Source organism: Serinus canaria, chromosome 18, assembly GCF_022539315.1.
Source record: "Serinus canaria isolate serCan28SL12 chromosome 18, serCan2020, whole genome shotgun sequence".
Taxonomy (NCBI): domain Eukaryota; kingdom Metazoa; phylum Chordata; class Aves; order Passeriformes; family Fringillidae; genus Serinus; species Serinus canaria.
In genome coordinates this window covers 5,269,441-5,289,784 of record NC_066331.1, presented here as the reverse complement: position 1 = coordinate 5,289,784, position 20,344 = coordinate 5,269,441, and the positions used below count along the sequence as shown (strand labels likewise).

Genomic DNA, 20,344 nt, shown 5'->3' with positions numbered 1-20,344 from the left:
TACTTTAAATATGGTTTTCAAAGGCTCCCAAATCTAGGAGAAAAAATTTAGTTGTTTGTACTGTAAAGTCTCATGGGATTTTTCTCTTCTGCTGAGGCTGACGTTGCAAAGTTGAATTTGAAAGAAAGGTACCCCCAAATTCCCCTTGCTTTCTTCAAGGTGGCTTCAGTAAGCTTTTCATTACTGACTTTTTGGACCAGTTCTTGAGAATGTGTGCTGGGTTAGTCAGATATTCAACACATTGGTAATTCAGGTTTCCCTCAGAAAGGAGGTGTCCTTCCATACCACTCTAAAAGATCTTCCTTCCCAGAAGGTTCTGAGTCATTACTGTTTCCTCATTTATATTCCAAGGATGTACCTAAGCCTAAATAACTCACAGTATTAAGACTAGAACACCACAGGCATGAACTGATCACAGGTTTCTTTACATTCTTGTTGGGAACGATTAAAGTTTGATAAGAAAGTCTCACAGATATGTATCCTTGGTAGAAAGAAAGATTTTTGAATGTAGAATCTGAAGAAGGAATAGAAATGAAATCAAGTTTTGATATAGAAGAAAAGAATTGCTGTTTTACTGGATAACTAAGAAGGCAAAGGGTGTGTTATTTAGAAGGGGTTTTTATGGCTTAGAGGAAAGGATAAACCCACCTCAAACAAGAAGATGTTTTTACCAAGAAGAAAGATATCACAAGCAAACAAGACTGCCCATGTTGCAAGTAGAAAAAAGCTCTCAGAATTTTCCACTGCAAGAAAACTGAAAAATAACTTCTAGCTTAAACTGTAACGTACTAACCTTTAGTGATTGGAGAACTGTGACATGAATATGGTAATTATAGTAGTTATGATAGGCTATAGGTAAAAGTTAAGGTATAGATTGGTTCTGCTGTATTAAGATGCTCAGCAAAGAAAAGTATATAATGCATTGTAACCAAAATTAAAGGGTCTTCAGGCTTGTTTGCAGCTAGAGCTGACAGCTGTAGGCACAGGCTCTGTCACCCACTGGTGACCCTGGACTGCTGTGACATCTTGGATGTAATAAGTCGCCTAGAGTCCCGCATCCCTCCTTATGGCTCTTACACATTCTGACAATTATATTATTTTTCTCAGTAACTTTAAGTTTAGGCCTGTTTAGCAAATTTTTTTTTTCATTCATTTTCTGCTGGGCATCTACCTGAGTTATACAACTCAGGAAGGCTGAAATATCTTGAAATCAGATGATTATATTCTCCAGGTTTCTTCCCCTGCTGTCACTATGAGGAACTAAACATGCACAATACACTGGAGTGTGTCTGACAGCCCAAACCAATCTTAAGTACATCTGAAAAGCTACTTTATGCTACATCAATATGTAATTAAGCTCCAGGCCTGTAGATTTTCACAAACATTTCAGTGCCAGAAATGTGTGGGCTGAAATACTTAATCTCCTTTGCACTAGAATTCTTAACAAGGCAATCAGCATTTTGGGAATTTCAGATGACTGTCAGGTTGTAACAGTTCTCTCAACAGTGAAAATACCTGATGATAGGTCAAAACTACAGATCCTCAGGAAGAGCTCATATGTCACCCTGTTTTTCTAAGTTCTTCTAAACCTTCTAATGTTTACATTTTTGTAATGGAGTTTCTCATGCACTTTTCATGTGAATAATGATTGTTTTGCATTCTTTCTAGAAGAGGAGAAAATTGATGGACTGTTAGTTTAACCAGTGTGGTTAAAGATGTAGTAATTTCATCCTCCAATCCATGGTCACTTTTAAAATTCTATAAATATCAGAGTTCAAAAATAAACAGCCCTTTTTTTACCTTAGACATCTCAATGTGTGTGTGTTGATAATTTCATGTTGTATTGCAACACTCACACAACAGCCAAGCAATATTTTCTACTATTACAAGAAAATAAGGATCATGTAGCAGTTTTCTCAATGCATTCATGATAAAACTTGAAGCACTACTGTACCTTATAAGATATAGCTAATACACATCAATTAAGGCATATTAATCTCAATCACACTGAAAAGATACTGCACAGAATCCAGTGAAGCCCAGTTATTTAATTTTTTTGACTTATAGTTTGTTTACTAAACAAAAATCAGTGACAATTGCATGTAGGGGGTTCCTGTCCTAATCTACTCTAAAATATAATCTAAAATTGTAGAAATGCTATTACGTAGAAGTGCTGCAACAGATAAATTATTTCATCCAGTTAACAGTAATACTTTTTAGTTCCTTTCCCTTTTCTACATACAGAACACACACACTCACAAAGCAGCATCATGTTGGTTTTACTGAGAGCAACCAGGAATGTCAAAGTGATTTCTTCCCTGAAAAACAGCTATAGTCCTTGCACGATGGATTAACAGAAACCTTTCTGTGCTTCACAATAATGTGATATTGAGTACTTGTCAACTAAAAATCTTTGCAATGAAAACAAATCAACCCAAAATATCTTCTCCAAATCCAACTACATTAATTCCAGTGAAAAAAATTTTTAAGGAAATCTAAAATTTTAAAATTACACTTACCAGGAACAAAGCTTCCCTGGACCACCTCCTTATAAGCCCACCAGCCTTCATGGATTTTTGGTGAATTTTGTTGAGCTAGAAAGAAATAATCAAAGAAACTATAAAATTAGGGCAAAACATAGGACTTAATTAGCTTAATTTTAGGAACCTTAAACAGGGTACTATCCTCTACAGAACAGTCACTCAAGGTGATCTTTATTCAATCTATAGAATCATACTATGCATATGTATCTTGGAGAACTTTGTCCCTATACATCACACAGTAAAATATACTCTACTTTGGAAGACTTGATCACAAAACTTAACAATTCAGCTAGAAAATGAGGATTTATTGCACTACCAGTGGCTTCTGTGCCACCTCTAAAGTCAATATAGGATAAAAATGCTGAGAAAAAGAGTGCTTAGTAGTCAATACCTGAGTCCAAGTTGTCTGACTGAAAAGCAGTTTCTACCCTTCCTTTCCTGAGCTTCCCAATGATCCTTCACTTTGCGTGCGAAGAAGAGGCAGAGTGAACCACAGCCAATAATATCTGTGTCTGTCACTGATTCACATCATCCCACGAGCTTTGAGTTCCAAAACAGGCCAGAAAGGTACAGCCCACAGCTTCCCCAACACTGGCTCAGGTTCTAGTGCTGAGACAGGAATTTGGTTTTTTCCATCTTCTCTGTCTGTGTTGGTGGTTTTTCACGAGCAGAATGGGACAGCTGGGATACGTTCCTTGAGATTTTATTGCAGCATCAGCCTTATTACATGGTTGAGACAATAGAAAGGTGGCAATAGCTCACAGCTTGCCAGCAGCAGCTGAAGATTTATTTGTTGCAGAGCATTTTAAAAACTTTCTAGCCAACAGCATATTGCTAAAGCTCACAGACCATTGTTCTAGGCAATCACTAAAAGCACACATACCCCTGCTTCACAGAATACTTGCTTGTATGCTCTTGTATTAACAATACACAATACTTCATTATTAAGCTTAAAACATTCAACTGTCTTGCTAAGCATATTTTTCTACAGTCTTAAGGTCTATCTTAGCCAAGCCTAAAACTCAAGCTATTGTTTCATGTCCTTGCTTACTGTACTATCGTAACTTTTTCTACTTTCAGACTTTGCAGCTGCAGCTAGTTCCAAGTTTTCTGTTCTTTCTTTTTCTAAGTCCTGCTTTTACAGTTTTCTGGAAATCTTTTTACCATTACTATTTCCCACATTTCCCCCTCTTGGTACAACCACAAAGAAACTCTCTTCACTTTGTTTCTTACTAACTACCTTGAACTAAAAAGCTGTACTAGAATACTTATTTCTTTTTGTTTGTTTCAGACACCTGTCTTACTTGCTTTAAGCATTACTATTTTACAATGCTATAAAAGATCTGTTCTATTCAAAGGATACAACTCAAATCTGATAGTTACTATTTATGGTTTTTATAAGTCTTGTCCATTCCAAGGTCTTAATTCAAAGCTTTCATTGCACACAAGGTGCCAGCTTCTCAATGCACTAAAAGCTCTGAGGAATTGCTTGCAGGTTATTCCATTTATCACTTCGGCGTTTATCACTTAACCTCTACGGCGGGCTGTTTTCAGTTCAAACTTACTATATTACTCACTGAAGTCTCATAAACTCATTCATCTCTTCTATCTAAACTCTATTTTACAAAATCTCAGTCTTTTCTAGTTCTCTTCTCGCACAATCTAACTCAAGCATTTTTACTGACACTCACTTTACTGCCTTGCAATAGGATGTGCTTGTTACAGCAAAAACTTTGATATGCTTATGTTTATTGCAGTGCTGGACGCATGCGGGGATTACTTTCTTTAAAAGTCATGCGTACCTCTGGGATCTTCAGGTCTCTTTTTATCTCTCTCTCTAAATACATATGCATACAATTTCACAATAGGTTCATATATATTCATTTTACAGACTTCGAGTGACATTTAGCCTAGTTCTTTTGTTATCAGAAAGAATTCTTATGCCAAGTTGACTTGTCTCCCTCTTAACTCTGTCTTTCACTGAAGCAGTTTCTCTGAGCTTAGGCTTTTGCAAGAACAGGCATACTAAACAGCTAAGGTTTCAAATTCAAGGTTTAACTAAAAGATGTACATTTAACTTAAATCAAAATGGATTTCTACCCTGGGACCTGGAAAATTTCTACTCTGTCTCATAGCAACAAAAAGCCTAAGCTTTGTATGAGGTTTGCCCCTGGTAAGATTTTGGGGTTGTCTTCTTTTTAAGACACTTTCAATCTCTTTCACTGGGGCCAAATTTTATTTTACATAAATTTGCAGTTACAGAAGATACTGGATTTAACAGCTTTTTGCTGCAGTTTCAATTCTAAATCACATATTATTTATGAAAAACACAACTACCCTGGGAAAAGTTCCAGCAGTGAAATAAAAATTGTTGCTGTCATTAAAAATTATGAAGGGGATGTGAAATTAGGCTAAAAGGGATACAAGATAAAGACCATTAAATACTGTTCTGTCAAGTTACAAAACAGTATTTATGATTTAACTGACTGTATATTGCAGAAACAAAAGTAAAACTTATGTTAATTAAATGTACTTTAATGAAATGTACTAACAGAAGGACCAATACACTGCCTTACCAAAATCCAGCCATGCCAGTGGGATAGGATACATGTGGATGCAGATTTCTCCTTGCAGGACTGATGTGTTACACTGAAAGGACTGTTCCACTGTGCACCCTTTACAGTCCGCAGATGAAATTGTCCTCATATTTTAGTTTTTATAACATTGCCTGGAGAACTCCAGCTGTGCATGGCTTAGTTGTGCCAGACCGCACTGTACGAACATTTGCAAAATGGCAAATCCCAACTCACAATCAAAATATATGAACAGAAAATTGTTGCTATCCAGTCCGAACTGCAATTTTCTTTAATCTAAACACTTGCTTTCATGCCCTCAGCAGGAGAAAGTCATAAAGATTTCAAAATGGCAATAGGAGAGGATACTAAAGAGTCCCAACCAAGTAGAGCCACAATTTTTCTACTTAAAATTTCCCAGGAAATTACACTGCATTAAAATGCATCTTGTAGTCATACACACAGCTCAAATTGGTTCAGCCAGGAAGAAGCACACACATTATAGAAGTAGCTGAAAAAAATCTTATATATGTAGAGAAAGAGAGGTAAAAGCAAGCAATGAATTCGGGTAGGACGGGTATTTTCAAATGCAGCTGCCTAATATCAGCATTCATCAAAATGTATACAATTGAAAAATATATTGCTTTTTCCCCACTCTGGGGCAATCTGAATGATACATGCCAGGACCAGAAGAGAAGTATAATCCATTGTATGGAGTTTATATTAAATCAAAATCGAAATATGCTGGCTCTGCAGTTCTGTTCAGTAGGTAACCCTAATACTCACAATAGCTAATTCCAAAAGGAGTAGCAGGAAAATAAATATTTTGATGATATTTTTTCATATCTGCTTCATTAGTAGGGAACAGGCTGCATGAAATGAGCAAGAAAACTAGATTATCAAAGCTCTGTACTAAATAATTGGATGTCAGTGCAGTTGCTTCAGCTATCAGAGAAGAGCATGACCTGGCATCACTCCACACATTCCTCAGATATCAGATCCTTATGTCTTCAATTCACATGAAAATGAAACACAGAAAATACAATACCAGTGTTGTGCCCTAGCTATATCTAAGGTAGAGCAAGAGCAATTCTAGTAACCCTGTTGATGTACAGAGAACTGAGTCCACTGAGGAAACCAAGAGGCAAGGCAGGTGGGGTTGTGAGGGGGCAGTTAGGGTGACAATCTCCTGTGCTGTGCTCTTTCCTGAACCCTGAAACCTCAACATTTTATAGCAGTCCACGCAAAACATCCTGCAAAGTAATGCAGAGAGTGACTTAACACAGATTTCCACTCTGCAGTGCATGTGAAATCCAGCTTGGTGCCAAAGATTTACTTGCATGGACCCCACAGGGACTTTACTTAAAAAGGGAAAAGATTTATAAAGCTCTCATTTCTCTGAATGCAGAAGGAAGAGGTCTGGTAAGGCCAAGGAGAAAAGTTTGTCTTCCAGAAACTTCCCCAAAACCATCACTCCAATCTGTTTTATGCGAGTGGGCAAGAGGACTTATGAAAGGGGGAAAAAGCTGTTCCCTGTTTTTGAAACATAATCAAATGCATACCTGGATTAGTAATGGTACAAGGGAATATAACATTAGAATGAACAGCCATATGGACAATGCTTGCTGGGAATCCTATCTGGGACACTCACACCTGGTGCACATACAACACAGACTCTCTGCAATTGGTGTATTAATACCCATCTGACAGAATGACTCTGTGCCTGTGTAAACAAGTTCAACCTTATGGCTCAAGGATTGTTGCCAAGGAAATGGATTCTTCCTATGTGCCATCTTGTGATACATGAAAATAGCAAAATTCTCTCAGCATCCTTCTGATTTCAATTAAACTACCATACCTCTTCCTGCAATTCTTCCACCCAAGGACCATGTAAAGAGACATGTGGTCTCTCTGTGTGGCCCCTGACACTGCTGTGGTCCTACCAGAACACTGCAGCTCCTCCATGGCAGCTCCTTGTTGGCAGGGGGAGACAAAAGGTCTAGAAAGCAATCCTGTATTCCTGAAGAGGGTTAAATATCTTAAAAAACAAAAAAACCACCCACAGTGTGATACCTCCGGGGCTCCTGCTTTTACCACTAAAACCCAGAGTATGGCTTTTGCTTCCTAGAAACACTGGTGGTTTTCATGCAAGGCATGAAAATAAACAAGCCCCTCTAAACAGACACTGAAGGCTACCTGCACAAGGAGTTCTGCCAAAACCATTTTAAGCAGTAGTACTGTATTTTGCCATTAGCAGGAACAGTCCAAAATGACAAAGTTGTCCAAGTGCTCGAGGATACTGAATGACCTCCATTTGTGCAGTGTTCCCTCCTCTAGCACTGAAATCTCTGGTATCTGAGATTAGTAGCTTTGCTGATACAACACCATTATGTCAGATCTCTTTCAATAAAGCTGCTACAGAGGAGACAGAATATTTATTTGGAGCTCATATGACATGTGTTGCTTTCATTCTGTCAGATTACTGTAGGTATGTCTCACTGTGGAGCATAAAATTACAGGCTAAATTCTGCAAGTTGTTGTGCATTCTTGTTTCCTAGTGGCTTCCATGCACATGGAAACAGCATCATATAGGATCATAAAAATGCCCAGTAAATGCAAACAGCAAAGGTGCCAATGCCCCATAAAGTCTGCAGTTAACTCTCTCTAGCTTAGAGGCCAAAGTGAGTAGCCTCATATTTCAAAAAAGAAAAGCTCTTACTGGGTGGGTAAATATATTTTAAAATGATCAGATAGCATTGTATTGGATACCAGGTACCACGATGTAGATGCTGGAAAACCTGTACAGCATTTGCAGTGCTAAGAAGCCTTCATCTTGCTGGAATGCTGATGTTGACATTATATAAAAAGCTGCAGCAAATACAGAATGCCCCTCAGTAAATATGCTTATTTGCAAGATATAAAAAAGCCATTCTAAAATTACTTATTTACGTTCTATACTTACATGAATCATAGAAAAGCGTTTATCTGATGGCACCGTTTATGTCATTTACATCTGAGCCTGAGCCAAGAGTAGAACCCTGCCAGATCAGAATTCTCCATTCACTTTACTGCCATTTCACACAAATGAAAAATGCTAGGCTGGGGAGAATCAGGCTTGCAGAAGTTCGGAAAAGACCTTTCTTCATGTAGATTTTATTGATCTGAGCTATTCTGATTGCTGTGTCAATTATTCTGCAGATTTCTCTCATCTTACATCACAGAAGTCTTGCTTGTGATAACCTGATGGTCTTGGCCTGGCAGTAAATATATGACAACGTTTTTATCATTGTTACCCCCTGCATAGTTATGAGATTAAAAATAAAACCAGCTGCAACTATGAGCCATTAGTTTCATAACAATCTTAGTGTAACAATAAGTCATTGCTAATGCTTTGATAGGAAACTCACAGAAAAATAGCACAAGGTCTGCTACAAGAAAAAGAAATTCTCAAATCTGTGATTACTATGATGAACACTGCAAGTGAAAGATATATTTACATGGTATTAGATGCTGGTGTGATCTTCACTTAGAAACCTTATCCTGGTTCTCTCCCAGCCAGCATAAGCCTATTGCTTTAGCTATTTAATGCTACTCGATTTTCCAGCAGTGTTCCATGGTTCACTCTGAGCAGCTTCCTCATGCTCAAGGTGTCTTACTTAGTCACTGACAAGTAATTCAAGACAGCTGTGCCTAATGGCAGAGATTAAAATTAGAGGAATTTCCCTGCAGTGTTTCAGAAGATCATGAGTACTAACAGAAATGTAGTCCTGCAGATAAGAGGACAGGGCAGTTTAAAACAAAATAAAAATAAAAGCTGTAAGAAAAATTTTAATTGTTATTCCTGAACTCCATTTCCACAATCTTATGTGACACGTGCTTTGTAATTATTTTAAGTTGTTCTGATTACTGAATTTTACATGGATATTTTGTGCACTGTTAAACCCAAACGTAGGTTAACTAAAATTTGTAGGGAAGATAGACTTACTCAATCTAAATTATAACTTTCAACACCTTCAGTCATACAAGTACCAGTTTTTGGCTCACACCAACAAAGGCCTCTTAAAGCAAATAGAATACACATGTATAAAGTGGACCTGGCAGTAGGGGAACTAAGCAGGTGCAATAAGCTGAAGATTTGGCCCTCTATAATTAATATTTCGTTTGTTTAAAACTAGTCTGTACATAATTGCAGCTGTTAAGATGTTTCAGTGCAGGTTTTTTATATTAAAAGACCCTAACAACACATTTCAGGCACTAAATAAAGCATCATTTATAGATGAGTAGCTACAGGACAAGAAAGGTTGGCCTGCTTATGAATCTCACAGCCTACACTGTTAGCATCAGCATATGCTGAGGGAGGAGAAACAAAACAACGGATTATAAAGGCACCAATAAATAAAATGCTTTCATCAGCTAGACCAGATTTTTTTCTCTTTTCCTTTTTTTTTCTGGATAACATTTTGCTCAGAAAACATGCAAATGCTCTTTCATTAAGTTAATACTTTCCGATTCCATAAATCCTTCTTCCTCCATCCCCATGTGTAAAAGCTCTCACTGCTTCTGTGAATTCCAAGCAGTATTCAACATAAGAAAAGCAGATGTGACCTGATTTTATCACATCTGAGGGCAAAAGTAAGGCACTACCATGAGGACTCTGCTCTGGCACAGAGACTTGACTATTCTGTCTATTTTCTGTTTATTGTGATAAATAAATATCACAGAGACTCTGGCACAGAGACTTGACTATTCTGTCTATTTTCTGTTTATTGTGATTTGTTTTCTGATAAGATTCCAATTATAAACCTTGGCCAAAGGGTTAGATTTCACACAGGCAGGCTCATAGGGATGCAGGGAGCAGCGACAATGTGGTGTTCCACTCTAACAAAGCAAACTGTTGCACCTGTAGCTGTCCCTGTAGCTGGCTTTTGAGAAAGTAGAAAGAAAATTATTTAACAACTTCTTCTGACCTCTGAATATTATCAAATGTGTTGAAATAAGCTTATCTGTAAGCAGGAATAATTCCCAATAATGTTTATAAAGAACACCCAACTGGACATTAAACTCTCTACCACTAACTTAATTTGCAGACTATCAAACATCCCTAAAAAGCTGCTGTCCTTTTAATGTAACTAAAACACATGTTCAGGAGTCAGACCACATAATGTAAAAGACAGTTATTGCCCTCCCCAAGAACAAGAATTACCCAATGTTATTTGCTTCAATTTTTAAATAATACATGTTTTGTGTTTTCTTCTTTGGCAAAATTTCACTTCTGAAACAATCGAGACAGGGAACTTCTTTATTGCTGTCTGGGGAAGTTGAGCAGCTCTGAGTGGAAGAATACCAAAGGTTTTACCTAGAAATTACTACCAACTAGGGATGCAAGTCTCTGCTTCCTCAGGTCCTATTCATATATATAGGGTTCATATTACTTTTGAAGGAGGTACTGCTCTCTTCCTTCTCTGGCACAAGAGTCAAAACTTCTCCAGAGCTGAAGTACTGTAAGAAATAAAAGCAATTAAATTATTGCTGGGGGAAAAAATACAGCTGTATAGCAGCAACTGGAACATAATATTGATTGCAAGGAGTGGGGGATTCAGCACCTTTCACCTCAGTCACTGATGGCACCCTCAGGGCTTCAGGGGACCCAAGCCACATTAATACAATTTGGCTGTCTTGGTGTTTTCCCAAATCTCTGATGGGAGCATCAGCACACCCAGCAGCCTATTCTGTGTTAATTCCTCTTTCATGAGTTGTTTAATTATGTCTAGATATAATGTCTGAAAAGCTCTATAAAATAATGCAATAACAAGCAGCAAGGTATCATGTGATACCAACTTCACAGCAGCTCATATTTTCCATCACACTGCACATCCTCCACTCCCACCAATTATCAATTTCAGCATGAATAGGGGACACTCAGCAACTTCAAAGAAATGGCCTCAATATCCTTGAGGCTTTAAAGTTCAATGCATTATTAATGCTAAATTAATAGGGTTTCCTCTAAAAGGAAACCACTAAGTTCCTTCCTGAGCAGCACATGCAAGTATCAATGTCTCACTGGGTTTCAGCCCCCAGTTGCTCTCTGCACTCACTAAACTGTAGCCGCTGGCCACACTAAACATAAAGTCAGTCATCAGGAGTAGCAAAAACAATTCGGGACTGTCCTGTTAGCTACCACAGGCACTTTTTTTTTGTTGTTGTTTTCCCAAATCTCTCACTTCAGGAAAGAGAAATCACTTCTTCGTCAGTCTTCCCATGGAAGGGCTGTGTCCAGAATATAAGTATTCATTACTGCTTAGGCAGACTCAAGGGGTAAAAATCAAGGACTTCCAATTAACTTCAAAAATAATGGTATGGCATCAGTATCAGGTGTTCGATTCTAGAAAATACACATAGCCTCGAATCCCATGGAATTCTACAGCATGTGGAAACTTGCAGTCCATATTCTGGTATGGAAACATTTCAAAGAGATTCATATTATACACAGAATTCAAAATGCTTAAGCAATACTATTATGACTATTTTCCATGGTTTTGACAAGGGACATAACTGAAAAAGGGGAAAGGGTTCCTTCAATGTCCCGTTGAGAACTCAGCAGAACTAGGAGCGGCAGATTGTGGGTCTTGTACAAATTTTACTCAACTTGACTCAACACAAACTGATGCCCATGCCTGAGACAGGAAGAGTCCTTTTCTCCTGGCTGACACCTAAGCAAAAGCAATATGACAAACAACACCATCCTTCAAAAGCTAATGGCAAAGGGGAGGCAAAATTATTTTGATTATACTGACCTGGATTTAAAGTCCCAGATTTTAAGTACTCCTGGGGCTGACAGGGCACTAATCGAGATCCTCTCATAGCTCACTGGACAACCTAAATCCTCAGTATTTCAACTTGATGTCCTGGAGTTTTCTGAGATCACCAAGTCAAAAAAGAATGTTTCTCTGGCCATTTGAGAGGGACCAATCTGATTTTTATTTATGCCTCAACATTTGCTACTCATGAGGTGAAGAATTCCTATAAAGGGCTGTACATGTGCTGTTAGCCCTATCCCTAGGGAAGGTTCTCCTGGAAGCCAGTCCAGGGAGAGGAGACCTCCATGATGGGGCTGTGACTGACCCCCCCCCTGCATTGGCTGGTGGGGCAAAAAATGCCTGGGAAAAAAAGGCTGTGGGAGGAGACTTGGCATACAAAACCAGTTAACTGCGACACAAGCAGGGAGCAAATTTCTTTGCATTACTTGGAGGGAGTGGGGGCTTGCCTGTATGGTTAGCTTAGCTTTCCTCCCGCCCTCGCCTTTTTCTCTCTGCGGTCCTCCTTCTTCCCTGGCCGTCTTCCCTGTCCACATGTCCTGTCCTGTTTCAGCACTTCCACGAGGCAGCTCCTTGCTGTGACACCATGGTGCTCTGCTACTTCCCCAAAGGAGCGGACGCTGCCTGCACCCAGCCGTGGCTGCCACTGCTGCTTCCTGCATTGCCCATGGCATGCACAACCTACAGTGCCAACCATGACCTGGTGCTCTGCTGTTCCCCTCACAGAGCAGCCACAGCCCCAGTGCCAGCCATGACCTGGTGCCCCGCTGTTCCCCTCACAGAGCAGCCACAGCCCCAGTGCCAGCCATGACCTGGTGCTCCGCTGTTCCCCTCACAGAGCAGCCACAGCCCCAGTGCCAGCCATGACCTGGTGCTCCACTGTTCCCCTCACAGAGCAGCCACAGCCCCAGTGCCAGCCATGACCTGGCGCTCCGCTGTTCCCTCACAGAGCAGCCACAGCCCCAGTGCCAGCCATGACCTGGTGTTCTGCTGTTCCCCTCACAGTGCAACCACGGCCCCAGTGCCAGCCATGACCTGGTGCTCCACTGTTGCCTCACAGAGCAGCCACAGCCCCAGTGCCAGCCATGACCTGGTGTTCTGCTGTTCCCCTCACAGTGCAACCACGACCCCAGTGCCAGCCATGACCTGGTGTTCTGCTGTTCCCCTCACAGAGCAGCCACGGCCCCAGTGCCAGCCATGACCTGGTGCTCCGCTGTTCCCCTCACAGAGCAGCCACAGCCCCAGTGCCAGCCATGACCTGGTGCTCCGCTGTTCTCCTCACAGAGCAGCCACGGCCCCAGTGCCAGCCATGACCTGGTGCCCCGCTGTTCCCTGACAGAGCAGCCACAGCCCCAGTGCCAGCCATGACCTGGTGTTCTGCTGTTCCCCTCACAGAGCAGCCACGGCCCCAGTGCCAGCCATGACCTGGTGCTCCGCTGTTGCCTCACAGAGCAGCCACAGCCCCAGTGCCAGCCATGACCTGGTGCTCCGCTGTTGCCTCACAGAGCAGCCACAGCCCCAGTGCCAGCCATGACCTGGTGCTCCGCTGTTCCCCTCACAGAGCAGCCACTGCCTGCACCTGGCCCTGGCTGTGCAGGTAACTTCTCATTATGCTTCCCGACCACATCACTAATGAACCCAAAATCATTTAATAAAATGAAGAGTAAGCCCAGAATCCTATTTGCATTAAACTGGCATCAAGGCAAACTTTAACACTGTGTGTCACCAGCAGTAACTTACTTTGCTTAATTTAAATTTACAACATAACATGTAGAAAGTAGAGAAGAAAATTAAGTAACCTTATCAACACTTCAATCCACTCACCAACCGTTAGCCCAAATGAAGAGTAACCGTGATGGATAATATGGAGCACACTTTTTACTTCTACCTGTTTACCCTATACAACCAATAATGTTAGGATGAGAAGTTATCCAAACCCAGAAGAAAGGGAAGAGCAGCTTTTTTTAGACTTCTAAAACAAGAGATGGGATATCATTATGGAAGAACTGAATCTGCAGTGGAGGAACTGAGAAGCAGAAGGAAAAGACATTTTAGTCAGAACAGCTGCCAGAATAAGGCAAGACAGATAAGAAAATAACATGTTTTGTTCATCCCAGTTGCCAGCCATGTTGTGTCAACATTCTTATTCATTAATTACTGCTTGGATATTACAGTGATGGCACCCACACCAATTAGCTGAACATACAGCTTCTATAGTCCCATATTTGGGACTATTTTCAAAAGATATTCCTAAAAATTGTACCATCTTGGAAGCACTGTTTATCCTGCTTGTCAGGTAAAGATGTAAAGGAACTTTTTAAAAATGCTTTTTTTTTTTTTTATTTTGTCATGTTCTCAACCTTGCCAAGAGAAAAATCACTTTCCATACCGCCGCCCCCCCAGTTCCCTGCAGTTCTGTGGACTATTTCCCAGAGAGTATTTCTACCATCCATCTAGTTGTGTTTATCCACTGATCTTGGAATAAATAATTTCCTTACCACTCACTGGGCTGATTCCTGAGGCAGCACTTTTACTCTGGCACTTGGATGCAGCTATTCTGTTATCCTGTCCCAACTAACAATATTCCTGACTAGAAATAGTGCACCTTGGGTTCCTTCTGAGCCCAACTGCATTTTTTAGCTTCTTCGTCCTTGCAAAGGTGTCCCCTGTTCATCCTTCTCAACCACTTAAGCCATGAGTCAAAAGCAGTAATTTAGATTTGCTTCTTTTAGTTCTGAAGTTAAGATGGAAGATGTTTCATGCTGGCTGTGATGAACCTGCCTGCTTCATTTTTCTGGTCTGGAATTTTAATTGCTTTCTAAATTACTGATGCAGAAATCCCAGGAAGAAAAAAAGCCTGCCTTCATTTAAGTACCTGTTGTTCACGGCTTTGCCTACCAGTCTTTTGAGATATGAGACTTTGGATACAGATAAAAGAAAAAAAATTAGAAGCCACCAAATGTAGGAATTTTATAACTGTATCTATTTCAAAAGAAATGTAAGGAGAAATATGCTACTGCAGAAATTTCATCAGGGGTTTCCAAGCTTTCCCTCTTTTCATCTGTGTGGTCCTTTTTCTTCAAAGTCAAAATCCACTAAAGTTTCAGGCACTCATTTATTCTTCCAGTAGCAAGAGTAAAGAATTTTTTTTTGGTGAGGGCAAAACCAAGGAATTGGAAATAGAAGTTACAGATTTTAAATGAATGTGTTTCCTTTCTTTCAAGCCTGGGGTATCAAAACTAGAGATACCTAGTAGTTTTCAGTGTCTTTTGAAGACCAGAGAGCTTTACACCTCTTGTTCAAGTTTCTGACACCTGCCCATCAATAATACTCCCTGGCTACCTCATTTAATTTATAAAAATACTAAAACGTTATCCATCTATTGATAGAAATAGATTTTAACCTTAAAAACCACAACCACAATGCAACAGTACAAAACAATATACTCCAACAGCAGTAACTCTTAGAAGCCCAGTAAACCAGCTTTCAAAATACCAGAAACAGAGGGAAATGTCCTTGAATTGAGGCCAATTCAGAGTAGCTTTATTTCTTTTAGTTAGGATTCTTACTGTACTCACTTCTGATCAGAGAATGCTTCAATGGACAAAGCATGATAATTACCCTGGCAAACTCATTGCTGTGCAGCTGCCTGCAGAACACACTACAAACCCTAGAGACACAGCCAGCCCATACCTGATTATCCATAAAAAAATGCCTGCTGAGTCTCTCTCATATGCTGAACACTGTGGATGAGAACACCAAACAATGAGATATGCGTACCTACAGATCTAATTCCTAAACACAGTGTCTACTGTATTCGCCTTCTTCCCCCTTTTTTAGCCTTTCCCACCCAAGCCTTGGATTTACAGACAAAGAAAAGGTTTGAGGTACAAATGAAAAAGCCAAAGAAAGGGTGGAAAGGCACACAGAAGTCAGTAATGATGCTGACAGGACAAGTCTGACTCCAGTTACTTCCAGTCTGCTGATCTTTGAACTAGAATATATTGAATTTTATGCATAGTCTCTCAGCCAGCCTCAGAAATGAATGCTGAATGCTACACAAACTACTCACGAGATTAGCAGTTTCTAAAAAAAGGTTTGGAATACTGAAATTAATCTATAATAAACAAAATATTGCTTGTGTCAACACAAAATAAGGAAGTTTGACATTAGCTTCACAGATATTAAAATTGTCAGGAGACATTGAACTACTTCATCCTGGTTCTGTCCTTGGCATAAACTCCTGCTGAGCTGTTCATGAAACTCTACAGTGACCACCAGGGAAACCCAGTGAGGGCTGATGAATCCTGCACATAAGCGAAATCCACCATCTCTGGCTGGTTGACCATACAATTATGCAACAAACAATACTATTGATTCTGTAAATTTGATTTTCAGACCTGTTAGGCAGAGATTTAGGGTCAAAAATGAATGACAGAACTGGCAAGGATCTCACACTAAGGTCATTTACCCAGTTTTCAACTTCATCCCAGGCCAGTTTCACTGCAACTGGCATGAGGCAAATCCAGGTTTTCTCTCAGCTACCCAGGAAACTCAGCAGAGTACCAGAAAATGCCAACTGGCTTTACACTACTCAGAGTCATCCTCACTCTTCCACACATGATTGGAGTTGTTCCAGCCATGTACCTAAAAGGAATCATGTGTTTTCTTAAACCCTTATGGTACTGTGTATGTGGCATCTGTTTGTTTTTTCCCCAACACAAATTTGTGCAGCAATATGTTGGTAAGACTGTTTTTGTTTGTGTTTTTTTTTTGTTTGTTCGGTTTTGGGGGTTTTTTTAGCCCCCTAGGAAGTTGTTGTGGTCATATGGTAGAGCCAGTGTAAAATAAAGGTCCCTTGGAAGACCCCATTATTGCACTGGAGAACAAACAGTTTAACCAAGCTGCAGCTGCTTCAAACTATTCTGTCAGACTTTTGGCCAAATCCCTTCTGTGCGTGTCTCCAGCTCCCAAAGTTAGATCATGTTCTCTTTTCCTGGCTCTCCAATTCATGTGTTTTTATGGTCTTCTTATTGGCACAGCATAAGGAACTTGAGTCTATAACTCTCAGTAATGCCAGCAACCAGTGTAACTCCGAGAGTTTTCTTGTCCAAGTGATGATTAATCAGATTTAACAAGACTGACGCAGCACTCTGCTGAACATGACACTTTGATAAATGCTGCTCTCACAGCAGCTTACACCCTGGGCATTCCAATGCACTCAGACTGATAGGAATTCTCCTGATGATTTCAAATATGCAGCAAGTACCAGTATAGGAAAAACACAAGGTTTTTCATGACCCACCTGCATAAGAATCATTCTTTCTGAGGAGGAATTTCTTTCACTGTGATTTTCTCAACTTTCAGCTGCGTTGAAGAAGACCTGAAGAATGTGGCACTGGATTTGTGCTGCTGCTGCCCAGCTCTGCTGGCTGGATGCAGGTCTATGCCAGGTGCACATTCACACAATGGTGATGATATTTACTCTATCTCATTATTTTCTGCCCTCAGAAAGCAAGCCTGAGTGAGTGGGAGATGTCAGGATAGTGCAAAGAGCAAACTCGGATAGTAATGAAATAAGTAGTATCTGTTTACTCCCAAAGAACCAGGAGACTAAGCCAAAATAATAAACTTTGGTTTTAGGCTTTCTTAAAAGATGCTTTTCTTCAATGGCAATCCAGTAATATTCATCCTAGCAGTTTTAAGGCAATATTTATTCTAACTGCTGGAATTTGAGTAAATGTCAAGGTGTTCTGGAAGGTCAGCAAAATTCAACTGTCTCAAAAAGCACAATTTTAAAATTCTGCCAGAGCCGATGTCAAGTGCCAGTCGTTCTCCTCTCCACTGAACAACTTTTCAGTCACCTCAGCTGTAAAAAAAGTGACAAGAAATGCTAAAGACAGACTAACTAAGAGAAAGAAATTAACCCTAGACTCCAAAAGCATGCTTGAACAATAGCACCATTTTCTGTCCATTTGCATTCGGCAACATTCTTGAATTTAGTGTGGCATCATCTGCACTGGTGCTGTGTTGAAATGTGGTTGACAGTGATGAATGACATGAGAGACATAAAATGGCCTATTTCCTTAGGTTAATTATCAACCTAAACAGGCAGTTTCTATCATTCATCATATATTCATCATCATCCTTCTCCCTAGCACTATTTCTCAATGAAGTCAGAGTCTTGTGGGGACACCCAGAGGGGCTCAATCAATTCATGTGAAGTCAGTCAACAGAAACTGGTACAGTACTAGCAGGGTTAGTGTCACTACTCCAAACACAATTTCAACCATAAATCAGCATAAATGAGGTCAGAATCCACTTAAAATGTTAACAGAGACATCTGTATTGAGTTTAAGTAATGTAATAAAAACTGGCATAATTCACCCTATTTTGAGTATCAGCTAGCTCCAAGCTGCCCTGCCTCACATAAATCTGCATTAAGAATAATACAAGATTTGGACCTGTGAGCCTCCAGACCCTCAAGGCAGTTTTTTCATTACTTCATAGTTTGTCTAGGCAATTATCTCTGTGAAATGCAGCGCAAAGCATGACCATCCTGATTTGGCAGTGAACTGTGAGTCAGCTGTGTCTGACCTACCCAGAGAGGTTTTTACACCCTGAACAGCAGCATCTCTTTATTTCTGTATAATGAGTAGTAGAAAATATTTTGAGGTATTAGACTAAAAGGTATAGAAAAATAGAAAGTACTGCTTTAATAGCTTACATTTCTCCAGGTTTTGAAGTAAGAACCACAGTCATTCCTAATGGATGAGAACAGGACGTTTTACTTATCTCCCACACATGCTGGTATCCTTTTATAAAAGGCTAACACAGAAATTTGTTAATACTTTTCCATGCATTGGTAGAGCTGGATGGTCTGTGATCCTCAATACACCAATTAATCAGTATTTTAGGGGCTGGATGAAGCCCCTAAGTTATATATGGTCCACAGTCATAGATACATTAACAGTATCCTACAGTAACATGACAAAAATGAGATGAATTTTAGTGTTTGCTCTTTCCTCTAAAAAAGGTATCAAAAAGACCTGTCTGGACTTCATGACGGAAAAGGTTCCCAACTTTTATTCTAAACCACAGTGAACAAGAAGACTGCTCTTCTTAAAAGGCTGTGATATATCTGCTGAGCAGGACACAAAAGGTGTCTTGTTAAGGGTCTGATCTTCTTTCTCCTCTACTGCATCTGGTCAAATCCACAATGACTTCAACAGAACATGATCTGAACCCATATCTGTACCCAACAATTATGAAGAACCTTATGCTTCCTAGGTCAGATGATCTGTTAGAACTTCAGCTGAGGTTCGTAGTTGGAAGTAGAAAAGTTGAGTAAAAGGACGGGACTGGCTTTGTTTTATGCTTTCCTTAAGATAGCTATTTGATGTTTTTTCCCCTCACCTTGTCACTCAGGATTGAGCTTAGAGAGAAAAGGCTACTGCTGAGACCTCCAGTGCTGAAGAAAACCAACAAAGGGTCATTAATTGAAGCCAACCAGCAGTGCCATGAAAGGCCATGTCAGCCAGACTTCCTGGCACATCAAGGTGCAAGTGTAATGGATTTTTAGCACACCATTCAAACTCCCAATATGTTTCAGTTTCATTCCCAGAATGTTTCTGAAGAGGTGGTGTCCCTTTTATTCAAATGTGCAAATAAAAGCCAGAGTCAGAGAAAGATTCTCTACCTTTTCATAGACAATTGATAGCCCCAATGAACATTTTTACAGGATTTAGACTTGCAGATCATTTGATATGTATAAAATATTTCTCCCATTGACCTGTTTCAGCTGTAAATACTCAGTACTTCTCCAAATCAGACCTTGGAGGAAACTAGGAACACACAATTAGTGACCACTGTCAAAAAATTTGGTTTAAGTATGTTGCCAAGCAACACAAATTCTGCCAGAGACAGTGATAAAATTCTATTCTCTAGATAAGCCTTAAATTCCTTTCTGACTATCCTTTCCTTTTCCTGCAATCCCTTGCTTCATTCACTGCATCCCACAACCTCTGCATTAAAACAATAATGTGCTCAATTAATGTCTTATTCCACACAACCTTTGCAATGGAATTTCGAAAGCTTTAAGATAACTTCAGTTGTGAAGATGCACAAATTCCACGCTTGCTTCTCCTCTATTTTTAAAGAAAATTTAAAAGAAAACCCTTTACCAAATAGCCTGATTTAGTGCCTACCAAATGATTACAAAATTAGATCCTTCCAGTCTTTGTCCTTCACCTCACTACTTTCTCAAACTAATTTTCTCCCCTTTTTCTGCTTCCACCATTCTATAGCTTCTCATTGGGGCACAATGTCCTCCACAGCGGGTGTCTGCTCATCTGCCCACCCCAGCACAACTGTGTTCACCCAGCCATTCCTAGTTACAGCAGATCCCAAAATC

At 39.9% G+C, this 20,344-nt stretch overlaps 1 protein-coding gene across 1 annotated transcript in view; it reads right to left on the bottom strand.

Annotated features, from left to right (window-relative positions):
* CA10 (carbonic anhydrase 10) overlaps positions 1 to 20,344 on the bottom strand; it is a 153,347-nt gene that overhangs the window by 114,946 nt on the left and 18,057 nt on the right. Inside the window, exon 4 of the mRNA XM_018918973.3 lies at positions 2,520 to 2,594. Coding sequence (XP_018774518.1) covers positions 2,520 to 2,594 — 75 coding nt within the window. The remainder of the gene's footprint in view (positions 1 to 2,519; positions 2,595 to 20,344) is intronic.